The sequence below is a fragment of the Cricetulus griseus genome, assembly GCF_003668045.3.
Source record: "Cricetulus griseus strain 17A/GY chromosome 1 unlocalized genomic scaffold, alternate assembly CriGri-PICRH-1.0 chr1_0, whole genome shotgun sequence".
NCBI lineage: Eukaryota > Metazoa > Chordata > Mammalia > Rodentia > Cricetidae > Cricetulus > Cricetulus griseus.
Window position 1 is genome coordinate 229,840,482 of NW_023276806.1, and position 15,563 is coordinate 229,856,044.

The window sequence follows — 15,563 nt, forward strand, 5'->3', positions numbered from 1 at the left end:
TGCTAGGAACTCAAAGTCTGTGGAAGAGCATCAAGGAGTCTTAACCACTGAGCCATCCCTCCAGCCCACAAAGACTTATGTGCACCAGTGCTTGCCTGAATGTGTGTGCATTGCATGTGTGCAGGACCCTCCCAGGCCAGAAGAGGGTGTCAGATCTACTGGGGTGAGAGTTACAGTTGTTAGGGTGCAGACTTGAACCTAGGTCCCCCAGATATGCAGCCGGTACTTTTTTTTTTTTTTTTTTTCAAGACAAGGTTTTTCTGTGTATCCTGGCTGTCCTGGAACTTGCTCTGTAGACCAGGCTGGCCTGGAACTCACAGAAATTCGTCTGCCTCTGCCTCCTGAGTGCTGGGATTAAAGGTGTGAGCCAACACCACTCAGACTCACATCCAAGTCCTTGATATTCACTAAATCACCAACACTCCATAATTCCTGCATTGTCTCATCTAGACGGAGTGAGTGGATGAAGCAGGAGCAGAAGCAATAGTGTCACAGTTTAGATTATCCACAGAGGCCCCCGACACCAGCTCCACTGGACCAAGACATGGAAGAGCTTCAAGGTCAACCAGTCACCTTAAGTACTCCACAGTGGCTGGACTGAAAAAAATCCCTTCACACTCAGTGTGCTCACTGCATCCCACTTGTGACTCCTTGGAAAATAATTTTTCCACACTGGACTCTGTATTTGCCCTGGAAAACCATTCATTCCTTTCTCCTTCAACACTTCACATTTAGTCTGTTTTCCCCATTTCCCCCTTCTCTCCACCAGTCCCAAGTGTTTCCCTGAACACTGGACCTGCTTCTCCCAGGTGGACAGGCTCTGGGCCTCACTCCTGTTCCAAGTGCGACTCCAAATCTGGAAATCTGTCCTTTCTGGACACATGGCAATCTTTAACCAAAAATATTACACACATGGAAGTCAGATATGTCACAAATGTCCATGCCTTAGTTTTTGAGTCTTTGTAGCCAAGGCTTGCTTCAAATGTACTAGGTAGCCAAGGGAAGCCCTCCTTCTACCTCCTGGGCGCTGGAATCAGAGGTGTGCGCCCTATCCCAACATGGTCTGTTGGTCTTAGATCATCAGCTCGGTCACACCCCCTCCCTGAGGGCACAGAGGGCACACTGGCAGGGGAGGACGGAACAGCAAAAGCTGAGGAGACTCCACACAGGGACAGGATGTCAGCAACCCCAGTGCTTTATTTCCCCCCCTCTGAAAGGAGACTGCACTTCATCAGCTCCCTTTCCTGCCCTCAAGCCCCCACCAGACAAGCCACCACAAGCACCAGATCTTGGGTTGGTGACACAACAGGTCTCAGACACTGGCCTCCAGCCGTGCTGTGGTTCCGGCTGCTTGTGTCAGTGAGGACCCTTCCAAAAGGAGGGACCAGGCAGAGTCAGTCCTGAGTGGCCAGAGTCTTGAGACAAGAGGCCACCTTAACTTGGCTTGAGAAGAATGGACCACAGCAAAGGTCACCTCTGTCTGGCAAGAGATGCTGAGGGTAAGCCAGTTCTGTTATCTGAAGGAGACACAGTCCTTCGGTGGGAAGGACACAATCCACACGGATCCTGTCACACGCATCAAGGCAACACTCCACCTTCATGGCCCATGTGGCTGAGTTGGCAGCAGACACAGCGGGCGTCTGGGTGGGTACAGGCAGAGACCCCAGCCACAGGAGCTTGTCTCAGAAGGTTTCCAGGAGGGGAGCTCAATCCCGAGGCCGGTTGACCATGACTTCACCCAGGGCCTCCAACACCTCTCGCTTGTAGTCATCAAAGTCACCATCGATCTGACTGACACTCTGCTCCTCCACCACCCACAACTGGCAATTGGTTTCTGTGATGAGCCGGGCATCGTGGCTAACAACAATCACAGCTGTGGAGAAAGATGATAAAGACAGGGCAGGAGGGGGAATCGAGCGTGGAGAAGAAGAGCCCCAGTCCACACTGCTTTGTCTGCCCCCCCAGCAGACTTACCCCCCTGGTACTCATTGATGGCCTCCCCCAGGGCATCAATAGACTCAATGTCCAAGTTATTGGTCGGCTCATCCTGTGGAGAAGAAGAGACCCATGGCAGAGCACTGCAACACCTGTCTGCAGCTCTTACCTTCAAGCCCCTTTCCTGTGCCAGGCCCACTCACCAAGATGAGGACATCAGGCTCCCGACAGGCCAGCTCAGCAAACACAACTCGGGCTTTCTGCCCACCTGCCACAAAAGGAAGAGGCAATCAGATCCCTGTCACCTGCCCACACAAACCACATTCTCTCTGTCCTCAGGCCACGGGGGCTCCTCCTCCTCCCAGTCTCCAGGGGGAGCCCAGGAGGTCCTACCAGAGAGTTTGCAGATCTGGATGGTGTGGGCATGGCTCTCGAGGCCAAAGCGGCCCAGGCACTTGCGGGCATCCTGGTAGGGCAGGTTGAAGCTGCGCTGCAAGTACTCAGTGGGGGTCTCCTCCATGTGCAGCTGCTCTGCATACTGCTGGTTAAAGAAGCCAATTTTCTGCCCAAGAGGAGAGGAGGTGGTCAGTGTGGTCAGTCAGGGGCCTGCTTCCTGCCAGACTTCTACACCTCAGTCCCACAGCCAGCTTACCAGACGATGGTTCTTTCTCATTTCCCCGTTGGTCTGCAAGAAAAAGCAAGCATAAGAGCAGGGATGCGGGAGGGCGGCGACACCACAGCCCAGTTTTTCTTTTCCTTTTTTAATGTTTTTTAAAAAAGAGTCATTTATTTATTATGTATAATGTTCTGCCTGTATGTATGCCTGCACACCAGATCTCATAACTGATGGTTGTGGGCCACCATGTGGTTGCTGGGAATTGAACTTGGGACCTCTGGAAGAGCAGCCAGTGCTCTTAACCTCTGAGCCACTCTCCAGCCCCCCCCCTTTTTTTTGGTTTTTTTGAGACAGGGTTTCTCTGTAGCTTTGGAGCTTATCCTGGCACTCACTCTTGTAGACCAGGCTGGCCTCGAACTCACAGAAATTCACCTGCCTCCACCTCCCAAGTGCTGGGATTAAAGGCGTGCGCCACCAACGCCCAGCTCCTTTTTAAATTTTATTTCTTTTGTATACTGTGTTCTGTCTGCATGTACCCATGCAGGCCAGAAGAGGGCACCATTACAGATCTCACTACAGATGGTTGTGAGCCACCATGTGGTTGCTGGGAATTGAACCCAGGTCCTCTGGAAGAGCAGCCAGGGCTCTTAACCTCTGAGTCATCTCTCTAGCACCTCCCTCCCTCTCTTCCTCTTTTTTTTTTTAATATCTTCTTGGTCTTTTTTTTTTGGGGAGGGGGCTTTTTTTTCTTTTAAGATATTTATTCTGTATACAGTCTTCTGCCTGCATGCCAACAGAGGGCACCAGATCTCATTCAAGATTGTTGTGAGCCACCATGTGGTTGCTGGGAATTGAACTCGGGACTTCTGGAAGAACAGTCAGTGCTCTTAACCGCTGAGCCATCTCTCCAGCCCCCCCCCTCCCTTTTTTAAGATAGTCTTATTTTGCAGCTCAAGCTAGCCTTGAATTCACAGTGATTGCCCCTGTCTCAGACTCCCCAGTGCTGAGCTTTTGACTAGGAACCACCAGGCTACCTCAATGTTTTCTTAGGAGAAACAAATCTCATAGTTGGGCTGGGAATAAATGAATACAAGAAAGGAAAAATGGCTGGGGTGGTGGTGATGGTGGTGGTACTCGACTTTAATCCCAGCATTTGTGAGGCAGAGGCAGGCGGATCTCTGTGAGTTCGAGGCCAGCCTGGTCTACAGAGTGAGTTCCAGGACAGCCAGAACCACATGCACAGAGAAACCCTGTCTCGGAAAACAAACACACACATAGGAAACAATGGGTACACGGTCAGGTAGAGGTAGGGTGAGGAGGGCACTACTGAAGGAGACCTCCAGATTTCCTTGCAGTGACTGGGAGTCCAGTCACTAGGTGGGTGGCATCAGCCTGTAATCCCAGCTACTTAAGAGGCTAAGAAAGGACAGGGATGGCAACATTTGAGGCTACTCTGGGTAATTTAGCAAGGCCTTATCTTAAAATAAAAAGTAAAACAAGATGAAGGCTACAACGTGCTAAAGGCCCTAGGTTCAACCCCAGTATTACAAATGACAAAACCAACCCTACGATGTGGTGTGAGGAGCCAGTCTCAACAGCGCAGAACGGCAACGGGATAAATTTCAGACTTGTTAGCTCTAACAGATAAGCCAAAGTTCTGGGCTCCGTCTCTGCACCCCACCCCTACCCCACACACTTCTAATCAGTCTAACAAGGACACACTGTCCCCTGTCATCTGGTGAATGCTGGGCCCTTCCCTCTCCCTTTTGGCTTTAGGACTCACTGGTGTCAGCTTGCCAGTCAGCAGCAAGAGAAGGGTGCTCTTCCCTACACCGTTGGGGCCCACGATACAAACTGGAAGGAGACGGATGGGTGATCAGAGAACCAGCCTCAATCGGAGACTCCTGCTGCCACCCAAGTCACCCAGGACAAACTCACTTCGAGAGTCCATGTCGATTCCAAAATCCAGGTTCTTAAAGAGTGGCTTCTGGCCCTCGTAGCCAAATGTCACACCTGAGGATAAGCAGCTACTTATAATCTCTGCAGTCACCCCAGATCCTGGCCCCAAAGGAAAGGGCGCCCTTACCGTGCAGCCCTAGCACAGGTGGGCTGAGGGGCGGTGGATCTGGGAAGGTGAAACGCACGGTGTATTCCTTGGGTCGCTTCAGGAGCTCAGGCGGCTCCTGAGACTCTTCGTCCTGGTTTTTCCGTCGGCACTTCTGCTGTTTTCGAGTCAGGACTTCCTTGGTTTGCTTCTCCTGGATGAGGGAGGAAGGAAGCGCTCCAGACGCCGCCCAGTCCCATGGGCTCTCCCATCCTGCCCTCCTGCCCTCCTCTGCGAGCGTGGGCACGCACGGCCTGCTTGGTGGACTTGCCCCCAGCTTTCAGCTCCTTCAGCTTCTTCTCCTGCTTCTCGTACTGCTTCACCAGCTCTTTCTGCTTCTGCTGGTACATCTTCTTGAAGGTCACTGGGGTGGAGAACAACCAGGGACAGGTGAACGGGGAAGCAGCCACCTATGGAGGTCTTGAGGAGACAGCTCACCACCATGCCCAGGGGCTGCTACTGAGGCTCTGCCACCTGTCCCCAAGCCACCAAGGGCAGGCGCGCTTACTGTAATTGCCCCTGTAGTAATGGAGCCTCTGGGTGTCAAGGTGGATGATGTCAGTGCAGACGTCGTCCAGAAAGCCCTGGTCGTGAGAGACGATCAGCAGCGTCTTCTTCCAGCCCTGAAGGTAGCTGCAGTGTAGACAGGAGTGTGGAGTGTCACAAGGGTGTGAGCCCAGAGTGCAGACAATAGGGTGGGGACAGGGGAAGAAGCGTGGGAGCCAATGACACAGAGGCTGAGAGCATGGGCAGGGCAGTGAGCGCACTTATTGAGCCAGATGACAGCGTTGAGGTCCAGGTGGTTAGTGGGCTCATCCAGCATCAGCAGTGTGGGTTCCATGAAGAGTGCCCTGGAGAGGAGTGGAGTCAAGGTCAGGAGAGGAAGGCATCTGTTCAGCAAACCCAGAGCCCCTGGTTGGAAAACTATGTGAGAATTTTTATTAGATAGGGATCAAAATGGAGAATGACCCAAGTTCTCGCAATGCACAAGTGAGGATGGTGAACGCTGGCCTCAAACCTGCTTGCTAAGTAGCCCTTGGAAGAAAGGAAAGGGAAGAGACACTGGCAGAATAGAGGTCGGACCCACCTGGCTAGGGAGACGCGCATGCGCCAACCCCCAGAGAATTTCTGGGTGGGACGATTCTGCATCTCAGGGTCAAAGCCCAAGCCAGCCAGGATGCGCCTCGCCTTGGCCTCTGCAGCCGCTGCGCCAGTAGCCCTCAGCTCCTCATACACCTGGAGGAGGAGAAGAGGACACATGGCCAAGGGTCCAAGGACCCCCCAAGGCTTACCTGTGTCCCCTACGCTGTCTCCTCTACCTTTTCTAATTTCTCGGCAGCCGTGTCATCCCCCTGCTCCAGCTGTCCCTGAAGCTGTCGCTCCTGCTCTAGCAACTTGAGTCGCTTGGTGTCGGCACGAAGAACAGCTTGCACTGCTGGCGTTTCATCAGCCACCACCTCTGCAGGACGGGGAAGGTCAAGAGGCCAATGCCAGTCCTGCCTGCCAGACCCGTGCAGCACATCAGGTGTCCTCCAGCCCTTAGTCCCCTAGCCTGCAACCGTCCCGGCCCCCAGCCTCACCCTGCTCGCACAGCAACACATCGATGTTGGGGGGGATGCTCAGGGCGCGGTTGGCAATGTGCTTCAAGAGCGTGGTCTTGCCTTTGCTGGAGAACAAGGGCCATGAGGACCTGGCCACCCAGTGCAACCCTCCTGCTCCCCTTCAGTCCCATCTTCTTACCCATTGGGTCCCACCAGCCCGTAGCGGCGGCCTGCGACGATGTACAGGTCAGCGTTGACAAACAGCTCCTTGCCGTGGGCTGAGATGCTGAACTTTTCCAACTGCAGCCAACAGAATGAATGAGCCCAGGACAAACATGCATACACCTGCTTGTCCCAACCCTGACCCTGACCCTACCTACCCCTTTCTGCGGTGGGGTTGGAAGGCGGGCCCTCTGACCCCTTTCCCTCCTCTTTTTTCTATTGGCTTTCCTATCACCTTGCTCAAGCTAGCAGGACCCTTTTTTCCTTAGGGCACCCACCCCTTCACATGCCTTCTTGTTTGCCAACAGCCCATAGGCACGGTGAGGGCAGGCCTCTGCTCAAGTAAACAATGGGCAAGGGCCCTCAGACCCCACCTTGATGTCAGATGCGTTCTCTAACATCGCCTGCCGCGAAGACACCTCTGCTTGGGACACGGAGAAGTCATTTTCCGCAGCATTAGCTGCTTTTAATGATTCCACCTGGCGTTCATAATCCATCTGAGAAGGAGGGAAAGGATGTTTGATGTCCATATTGCCATGGCTGAGACAGGGCTCAAGGACACAATTCTGTCCCCCTTTCAGCCGCTCTACTTCAAGCAGCCCCCAAAGCTCTCTTCATACCTCGCCTTACAAACCCACGGAAACCATGAAGACCAATGCTGACCTGTTTCTTTAGCTTTTTCTTTTCCTTTTTGCTAAGGTTGGCATAGGGGTCGTTTGGCTTCGTCCTCCCGTCTTCCTCTTCTCCCTCTTCCTCTTCACCCTGTGAGAACACACAGCCATAAACAAACAAGAGCAGCAGCACCATCAAGGACTAAGGATTTCTCACACCGCCGGCTCTGCCGGGTGTGGTGGCGCATGCCATCCCAGAACCTGAGGCAGTGAGTTCTACGACAGCTAGGGCTACACAGAGAAATCTTGTCTTGAAAAACCAAAACCCAACAACAACAAACAAAAACCTCAAGATTCCTGCCATGCAGGGAGCTGTCTTCTCCACCCAGACTGGAGATGGGTTATGGTCCTCTCTCCTAATTATCCCAAGCCACTGGTCTGCATGCAGTCCTTTGTCAATGTCTGCCACCAGGAACCACAGGTAAGAAATGACATAACTTCCAAGTGTAGCAGAGGGTGGGAGCAAATGAGTTTGTCTAACATGTCAAGAACACATGTGCAGTGTGCAGCCTGAGGGTGTCACCTGCTTGAGGTACGGAGAGCTACAGCACACCGGTGTGGTAACGGACCAGGAGCACGGCCAGATGTGTTCTCTATCACAGCGCCAGTCAACAGTTGGCACAGGCAGGACCAAGACCATCAGAGGCGAACCCCAGGCCCTTTCCTCTTCCATCCAGTGCTGTAACGCTGGCCTCTGGGCCAAGCCTGACCCAATGCCTGTTGGTCTTCATGTGGCCCATGGGATAAAATGGAAGATGAGACAGACACTGTGTAGCCCTGGCTGTCCTGGAACTTGATATGCAGATCAGGCTGTCCTTGAACTCACAGAGATCCACCTGCCTCTGCTTCCCAAGTACTGGGATTAAAGGTGTGATCCACTATGCTGGGTGTCAGTGCCTCATTGTACAAAGTCTGTGACCCGAGTTCTGATCAGCAACAGACTGCACCCCAATCCCACCCCGCAAGATACAAACCTGCTCTGCATTCTTGGCCTTTTCTCTGTCCTTCCCTGGCTTGGGAGGCTCCTTCTCTTCAGTTGTTTCTTCATCATCTTCCTCCTCACTGTCTAGGGCTGCAAACTTATTTTGAGGCTAATGAGGAAAAGACAGACCTGATGAAATGCCCCACCCAGGAGAGCTGTCGGCACCCCCTGCAGCCACTCTTACCTTGGCCTTTGCTTTGGACTTCTCCTCCTTACCCCGTCTGCTCCTGAGCCCAGGCTGCTGTTCCTCAGATACAGCCTGCAGGAGACAAACAACAGATGACTTCACTACTCTGCCCCTTACCAGCATTTCAGCCTGCCACACTTCACGGGACACGGGGGACTCAACAGATGGGTTAGGAGGCTGCTGAGGAGGAGCAGCAGCAGGTGCAGGCAAACCAGATGCTGAGCATAAATAGTGTCCCAAAAGGAAGAGAAGAGGCAGGCAGAGGGCCTTTGCTTCACATTCTGAGTTTAAATCTCTTAGAGTACCACATGACTGACAGACTGATGACGTTAAAGAGAGGGGTTCTGCTGGCGCGGGCAAGGCACATGTGGATGAGGTGGCTTACAAGCAGGAAACTGGCTTGTCTGTGAGGAGGCCCTGGGGGTGGAGCCACCACCTCACCTTATTGATGCGATTCTTCTCTGGCTTGGCAGGCTTGGGAGCGTGTTTTTCCTCCTCCTCCTCCTCCTCCTCCTCGCTCTCATCCTGAATCAGGGCTTCAAAAACATTCCCACCCTACAGGGAAAGGCCACAGAAGTCAGGGGGGGGGCTGCGACTGCCCTTAGGAGTCTTCTCTCCTACTGACAGCTCACCTTGGCTTTCTTCCCTCCTCGGGGAACCGGGGCAGACACTGAAATGACAGGGGAAAGGAAGCGGTCAGGAACATTCCAGTGTTTGGCTCCTTCACTTCACCAACTCAAAGACCTTGCAAGAAATGAGGCCTTATTCCCTGCCAATCAAGGATGTCAAATGTCCTCTACCCCTCAGGTTTCTTTCTTTTCTTTTTGAGACAGAGTTTCTCTGTGTAACAGTCCTGGCTACACTGAACTTGCTTTGTAGACCAGGCTGGCCTTGAACTCAAGAGATCCTCTGCCTCAGTCTAAGTTTGGGGTGTGCCACCACCTCCGAGTGTCCCCTCAAGAAACTTACCCTGGTCCTCATCAACGGCTGGCACAGAGAGCTTCTTAAGACGCTCCATGAGCTCCTTCTCCTCCTCTTCCCCGTCGTCGTCCACATCCTTCTTCCGCCGGCCTTTTCGGGTGTCGCGCTTTTTCTTCTGCTGCTGAGATGAGAGTGTGAGAGTCGGCTGAGGTCCTGTCAGCTGGGTCCATGGTGCCCTGGCATCCCCAGCCCATCTAGCATACCTGCTGCTGCTGCTGCTGCTGCTCCTTCTCCTTCTGTGTTTTCTCTTCTTCTCCAGCTTGTTTATCTTCTACGGCCAGCTCCTCAAAGAACTACAAAGGGTGAGACACAGGCAAGCTGTTCAAAGGCTAGTTAGCCATCTGCATGCAGGCCCTCCTCATCTTGCTGCTCTCTCATTTAAAAGTGCCAGTGGTCATTTGTTTTTATTTTAATTCACCATGCTGGCTCTCACTCATGTTTGATTATTTTGTTTTTATTTTAATTCACCATGCTGGCTCTCACTCATGTTTGATCCCCATGGCCTTTCATTTCCACTTTTATACAAAGGATGATACACGCATGCCCACCGAAGCTTTGAGTCCATTGATACTTCTCAACCTCCACAACTGCAAGAAAGCAGTATTTGCTCTTTGCAAGCCCCACCCCCCAAGACAGGGTTTCTCTGTGTAGCCCTGGGTGTCCTGGAACTCACTCTGCAGACCAGGTTTGCCTTGAACCCAAGAGACTCACTCATTCGCCTGCTTCTGCCTCCTGAGTGTTAGGATTAAAGGTGTGCACCACCATCACCACTGCCCACATCTTTTTGAGTTTTTAAAAATATTAACTCTTGCCCACGCCTCTAATCCCAGCACTCGAGAGGCAGAGGCCGTCAGATCTCTGTGAGTTCAAGACCAGCCTGATCTACAAGAGTGAGTTCCAGGACAGCCTCCAAAGCTACAGAGAATCCCTGTCGCAAAAACATTAACTCTTGGAGCTGGAGAGGCAGCTCAGTCATTAAGAGCACTGACTGCTCTTTCAGAGGACCTGGGTTCAATTCCCAGCACCCACTTGGCAGCTCACAATAGTCTGAAATTCCAGTTCCAGACGACTTGACACCCATGGCAAAGCACCAATGCATATAAAATAAAAATGAATAAATTTAAAAAAATTAACTCTTTGAGAATTTCACATGAGCCCATGTGCTCCTGCTTCATGAGTTAATGAAACAACCCACCCACCTTCTCCCAGGGAGATCCCCCCTTTGACTTCACATGGCCATCTACACTGCCTGGGAACCAACACCCACGTCACTTCTTGTCCCGGACCCCCATTTTCTCACCGTCTTCTTGGTCTTCTTGTCCTTTTTGCCTTTCTTCACCACTTTCTCTGGAAGGTTAAACAGACATCACATTAGCTTATTCTAATGCCCAGCAGTCCAAGCTTCCTGCAGAGCTCCAACTGGCTCTACCATGAAGAACTAGTCTGGTCATCACTCCCTGGTCTTACAGAAACAATCACTTCTACTTTCATCCATTCACACAAACACCTATTACTTTAAGGCATTTTTAAAGATTTTTTAAAATAAGTATCGTGTGTATGTGCACTATGAGCCTACCATCCCACCTAACTGGAGTTACGGATGTCATGAGCCACCATGAACGTGTCCTCTGCAAGAGCAGCAAGTGCTTGTCATCATTCGCCATCTGTCCTGTCCTACAAAGACCTATTTATTAAACAGACATGAGGCGTCAGAAAATGCTTGCACTGGGGGTGCAAGCAGCGAATAAGACCACGGTGGCTTCCCCCAGTGCTTGTAGGCCTTTGGAAGACAGGTCTTTACAGAGACAGTTCCTGAACTTGCCCAAGGGGAAGAAAGGGCAGATCTGGTGGGGAGAGAGGCTAGCCTCAGGTCTAGAGCCAAGCATGGCCCCGTGGAGGAGGCAGCTGGCTAAGCCTAGAGAAGCTGTCAGGCACAGTGACATGTTCAGATCAGCTGTGAGAAAGAAGAAACACACAGCTGGCACACCTAGGTCAAACGGAACAGCATCAGGTAGCAGGCAGGGGCTTTTTAGTCGGGTAAGGAACCACAATGTGTTGCATGATCTTTTGCACCTTCAAGTCTTGCATCCACTTCAGAGTGGGGCAAGGACGGGAGGGGACAAGAAAATCGGAGAAATCTGCTGAGACTATTTCAGTATTTTTATGGGGGGAGGAGAGGGACGGGGGCAGAATGCACAGGGTGGAGAGGTGCCCAGACATGCAGTATGAAGTACATTCCTGTGTGGTCTTGCATCCCAGAGAGTGACCGAAAGACCATCTGTCTCTCAGGGAGCAAAGGGAGTCAGACTGATTCCACTCCTGCCCAATGTGTCACTCCAGGCAGCGGTCTACGAGCAACCGCCACTCTCCATCCAGAGGCAGAAGGGATCACACGACTCCCCTCATGGCCAGGCCTACAACCATGTCTTCTGAATGACCACACTCACTCATAGCAGTTTGGTACTCAGTCCTGTGACACACAAGCAGCTCTCTGCTATCACTGCATTCTTTAAAAAAAAAAATACATCTATTTTATGTGTATGGGTGTTTTATCTGCATGTGGTGCTCAAGGGGGCCAGGAGAGGGCGACAGATCTTACAGGACTAGAGCTATACCTAGCTGGGAGTGGGGATTGAACCAAGGTCATCTAGGAAGTGCTAACTGCTGAGCCTTCTTTCTCTTCAGCCCCACAAGTATTCTTAGATCAGAATTCCACGTGTTCCATAGTCCTTATTTATTAGGAAAGTCTTACTAAATACCTACAAAACAAACAAACAAACAAAACAAAACAACCCTGGAGATATGAAAAATCTATTTTAGAGTTTCAAAGCCTAACGGAGCCGGGCGGTGTTTGCACAGGCCTTTAATCCCAGCACTTGGATCTCTGTGAGTTTGAGGCCCGCCTGTTCTAAAGAGTGACTTCCAGAACAAGTCCAGAAAGATACTCCAAAGATACACAGAGAAACCCCCATCTTGAAAAACAACCAAAAAATACAAAACAAAACCAACCTTCCCCCCAAAAAACCCCACCTCAAATTAGTAAAATTAGGACAACCGGGTGTTGGTGGCACACGCCTTTAATCCCAGCACTCGGGAGGCAGAGGCAGGCGGATCTGCCTCTGCCTCCCAAGTGCTAGAGTTAAAGGTGTGAGCCAGCACGCCTGACTTCATAGCTCCATTCTCTAAATTCTAAATGTGAGGAGATAAATATCACAGAGGTCAGCGGACCGGAGCTGCACTGCATCTCTCCTCTTCCAAACCTTAAGTTGTCCTGAGCCTCAAAGCAAAAGGAAATGCTTTAATGTTATCACTCTTGGCCCATTATTTGTAATCCAGGTTAACAGGCAGGCTGAGGAAGGAGAACTGGGTTTGAACCCTGTCTCAAAATGAACAAGAGCGGAGGAGGAGACTATCTTGACCGGCTCAAGGCTATTCTCCACTTTATAGCTGGTTATAATGACTCAAGTCTGTACCACCAACACTTCAAGGCTCAGGCTGGAGCAACACATGTTCAAGACCATTCCTGGCTGTACATGGGCTTAAAGGCCAGCCTGGGCAGTAATAGGCCTTGTGTTAAAATAAAACCAAAAAACCTCTCATCTGTGTTTATAAAGTGTAAATCAAGCAAAAGTGAATTTTATGTTTAGACTTGCATCCTATGCCCGAGTGTTTAATCCATTCCTGTAGATCCTAAACACTCAGGGCTAGCAGTCTGGTCTGGGTAGCACTTCTTTTTCTTTTCTGCTGGGTTTACACAGGGACAGGGTTTCTCTGTGTGGCCCTGGCTATCTATGCTCACTATGTAAACCAGGCTGGCCTTAAACTTGAGATCAACCTGCCTCTGCCTCCCAAGTGCACAGGTGAGCGCCATCACCCCACTGGGTATGGATTCTTAACAAATACCTTGTGTTTGTTTGTGTTTTGGCCAGGTGATACTGTCTGTCTCCTCAGTTGCCTCTAGTTTCTCTGGCTGCTCTTGCAGCCATGCTCTCACCCTCTGTGCTGACTGACTAACCCTTATTGGGGAGGTTCTTGAGGTTCCCACTCCCATCTGCACTGTCTAGGCTGCTTCATCTATAACTACTTCAATTCTTCCCTCACTAGAGATAGCTGGCCATTTGTCTTTGTTATCTCTTAGAAACCTCCAACTCAACCTTCAAAGCACACTGGGATGGCAAGGTGGCTCCCATGGAGAGTATCAGCTCAAAGAGCCAGGTTCAATCCCCGGAGCCTCCACACAGGTGCAACTGCCTGCAAAGTTGTCCACTGACTTCCGGACCAAACTTGCTCCTCCCTCAGGAAAACACTGACTCAGGCACCGGACCCACGACTCAGCAGTTTGGTGTACTCGGCTGCTCTTTCAAAGGGTCCAGGTTTGATTCCCAGCACTCACATGGTGGCTCAAAACCAAGTGTAACGCCAGTCTCTGGGGATCAGAAGCCCTCTTCTGACAAGGCGCGCACACGGTGCACATATGCTCACGCAGGCAAAACATTCACACACACACACTCAAAACAAAACAAAACACCCCACACCCTCTTTAAATGTTTTCCACCTTACAGTCCAATACCCTCCCCTCTTGTTAAAAACTTTATTTTCAGGGAGCAGGGGGATCCCAGCACTTCAGCAGCAGAAGCGGAGGATTTCAGTGAGTTCAGGGCCAGCCTGGTCTACAGAGTAAATTCCAGGATAGCCAGGGATACACAGAGAAACCCTGTCTCAAAACAAAAACAATCAAAACCCAGAACAAAACCCAACAAAACAAAAAACGGTTTTATTTCCAGGTCTGAAGAGATGGCTCAGCAGTTAAGAGCACTGGCTGCTTGCTCTTGCAGAGGACCTGGATTCAGTTCCCAGCTATCAACCCTCTTTAATTCCAGTTCCAGGAGACCCAACGCCCTCACTGGGCATGCAGTACAAAGTAAACATTCACATAAGTAATTCTCTCCCCCACCAGCTAGACATGGTGGTGCAAATTTTAATACCAGCATTCAAGAGCCAGAGGTACATGGATCTCTATGAGTTCCAACCAGCCTGGTCTACAAAGTTAGTTCCAGACCAGTCAAGGCTATATAGTGAGACCCTGCCTAAAAAATATATAAAAACAAAAATATTTTAATTAAAAATATTTTTTCAAGTACTCCTATCAACCAATAGCCTATTACCTATTCCTTTAACTGCATCTTGACTAATAGAGTGGAATTCTTCAGTCTTTACCCTTTATCTAGTCAGTATCTGGGTGTGGTCCAGGCCACTGGACAGTGACACTTCTGTCTCCAAGGCATTACTGTTTCCTTGCCCTTCTTACAGAAGTCACTGCCAGAGCCTGGGTAAGCGGTGTTCCCGAGTCTATCTTGACCCAAGCCACCCTCCACTTTTCACTGTTGCTGTAATAAACTGATCATAAGAGATCCGGCCGGCTTTGGCTACCTAAGATTTTGTCTTAACTAAGCCGGGTCGTGGTGGTGGCGGTGGTTCTGGCGGTGGCGCCCGCCTTTGATCCCAGCACTTGGGAGGCAGAGGCGGGCGGATTTTAGAAGACAGCCTGGTCTACAGAGTGAGGTTCCAGGGAAGCCAGCCCTATGTAGAGAGACCCTTGTCTTTTAAAAACAATAAAAGTTCGTTCCAACGACAACCGATCAAACGCCTGTGGGATCGCCGTCGTCTTTCTTTCGCGTCTTTTCTACCTCCCCATGGAGTGACTTGGTGCCTCTTAAATAAGAGTTCTCGTTCCCTCCATCCCGCGCCCGCGGCGCATCGCCCAACGCTGACAGTGCCGTGCCCCTGTCCGTCCTGACCCACGCAGGGTTAACCCTCGGGGCAGCCCGCTCGCCCTGGGCCTGGCCGGCTCGCCCGCTCGCAGAGGGCGAGCGGGATTAGGGGCTCCCGGGGTGGGGGATCGCGGCCGGGCTCGTGCCGTGCTCGCCTGCACCGCGGCAGTGGAGGCGATCGCAGCTCTCCCAGCTCGCGTGCGCTCGCCCCTCCCGCTGAGCCATATGCTCGCCCTCGCCTCCGCTCGGCCGGCCACCCGGAGCTCCGGCGCGCGCGGCCTCTGCCGGACGCACACGCGCGGGACCCACGTCCCACGGCGGCCGCCGTCCCGGCCCCCGCCCTGCCTCCTCCCCGCTCACCCTCGGGGCTCGTGTCCTCGCCTGACCCGAACCACTTGGGCTCGGGTGGCTGCTGCTTGGGAGCCTTCGGCATCGCGGCGGCAGTTGCGGGTACTCCGGGGACCTCTGGTGCTGTTTCCGCTTCCGGCGGCGTGGGGCCGCCAGTGGGCGGGCTCTCCACTAGACGCTCCGCCCCGCCCCGCCCCCGGGTGAG

General features: G+C 52.0%; 1 protein-coding gene across 3 annotated transcripts; it reads right to left on the reverse strand.

Moving 5' to 3' along the window:
- Positions 1–1,177: 1,177 nt before the first annotated feature.
- Positions 1,178–15,525, reverse strand: Abcf1 (ATP binding cassette subfamily F member 1). 3 transcript variants are annotated; one of them, XM_035450930.1, is made up of 25 exons: positions 15,371–15,525; positions 10,540–10,586; positions 9,443–9,532; positions 9,228–9,354; positions 8,891–8,928; positions 8,700–8,813; positions 8,256–8,330; positions 8,064–8,180; positions 7,082–7,180; positions 6,793–6,915; positions 6,396–6,496; positions 6,236–6,321; positions 5,975–6,114; positions 5,743–5,891; positions 5,423–5,506; positions 5,164–5,288; positions 4,907–5,019; positions 4,638–4,809; positions 4,490–4,564; positions 4,335–4,405; positions 2,588–2,620; positions 2,329–2,497; positions 2,139–2,203; positions 1,975–2,047; positions 1,178–1,873 (listed from the first exon to the last, which is right to left on the reverse strand). In XM_035450930.1, the coding sequence occupies exons 1-25, from the start codon at positions 15,441–15,443 to the stop codon at positions 1,707–1,709; spliced, it is 2,526 nt and encodes an 841-aa protein (XP_035306821.1). In that variant the 5' UTR covers positions 15,444–15,525; the 3' UTR covers positions 1,178–1,706. The 3 variants fall into 3 exon arrangements, with proteins under 3 accessions (XP_035306821.1, XP_027244377.1, XP_027244376.1); XM_027388576.2 differs by having other exon boundaries at positions 9,228–9,357; XM_027388575.2 differs by having other exon boundaries at positions 9,228–9,360.
- Between the last annotated feature and the right edge of the window lie 38 nt (positions 15,526–15,563).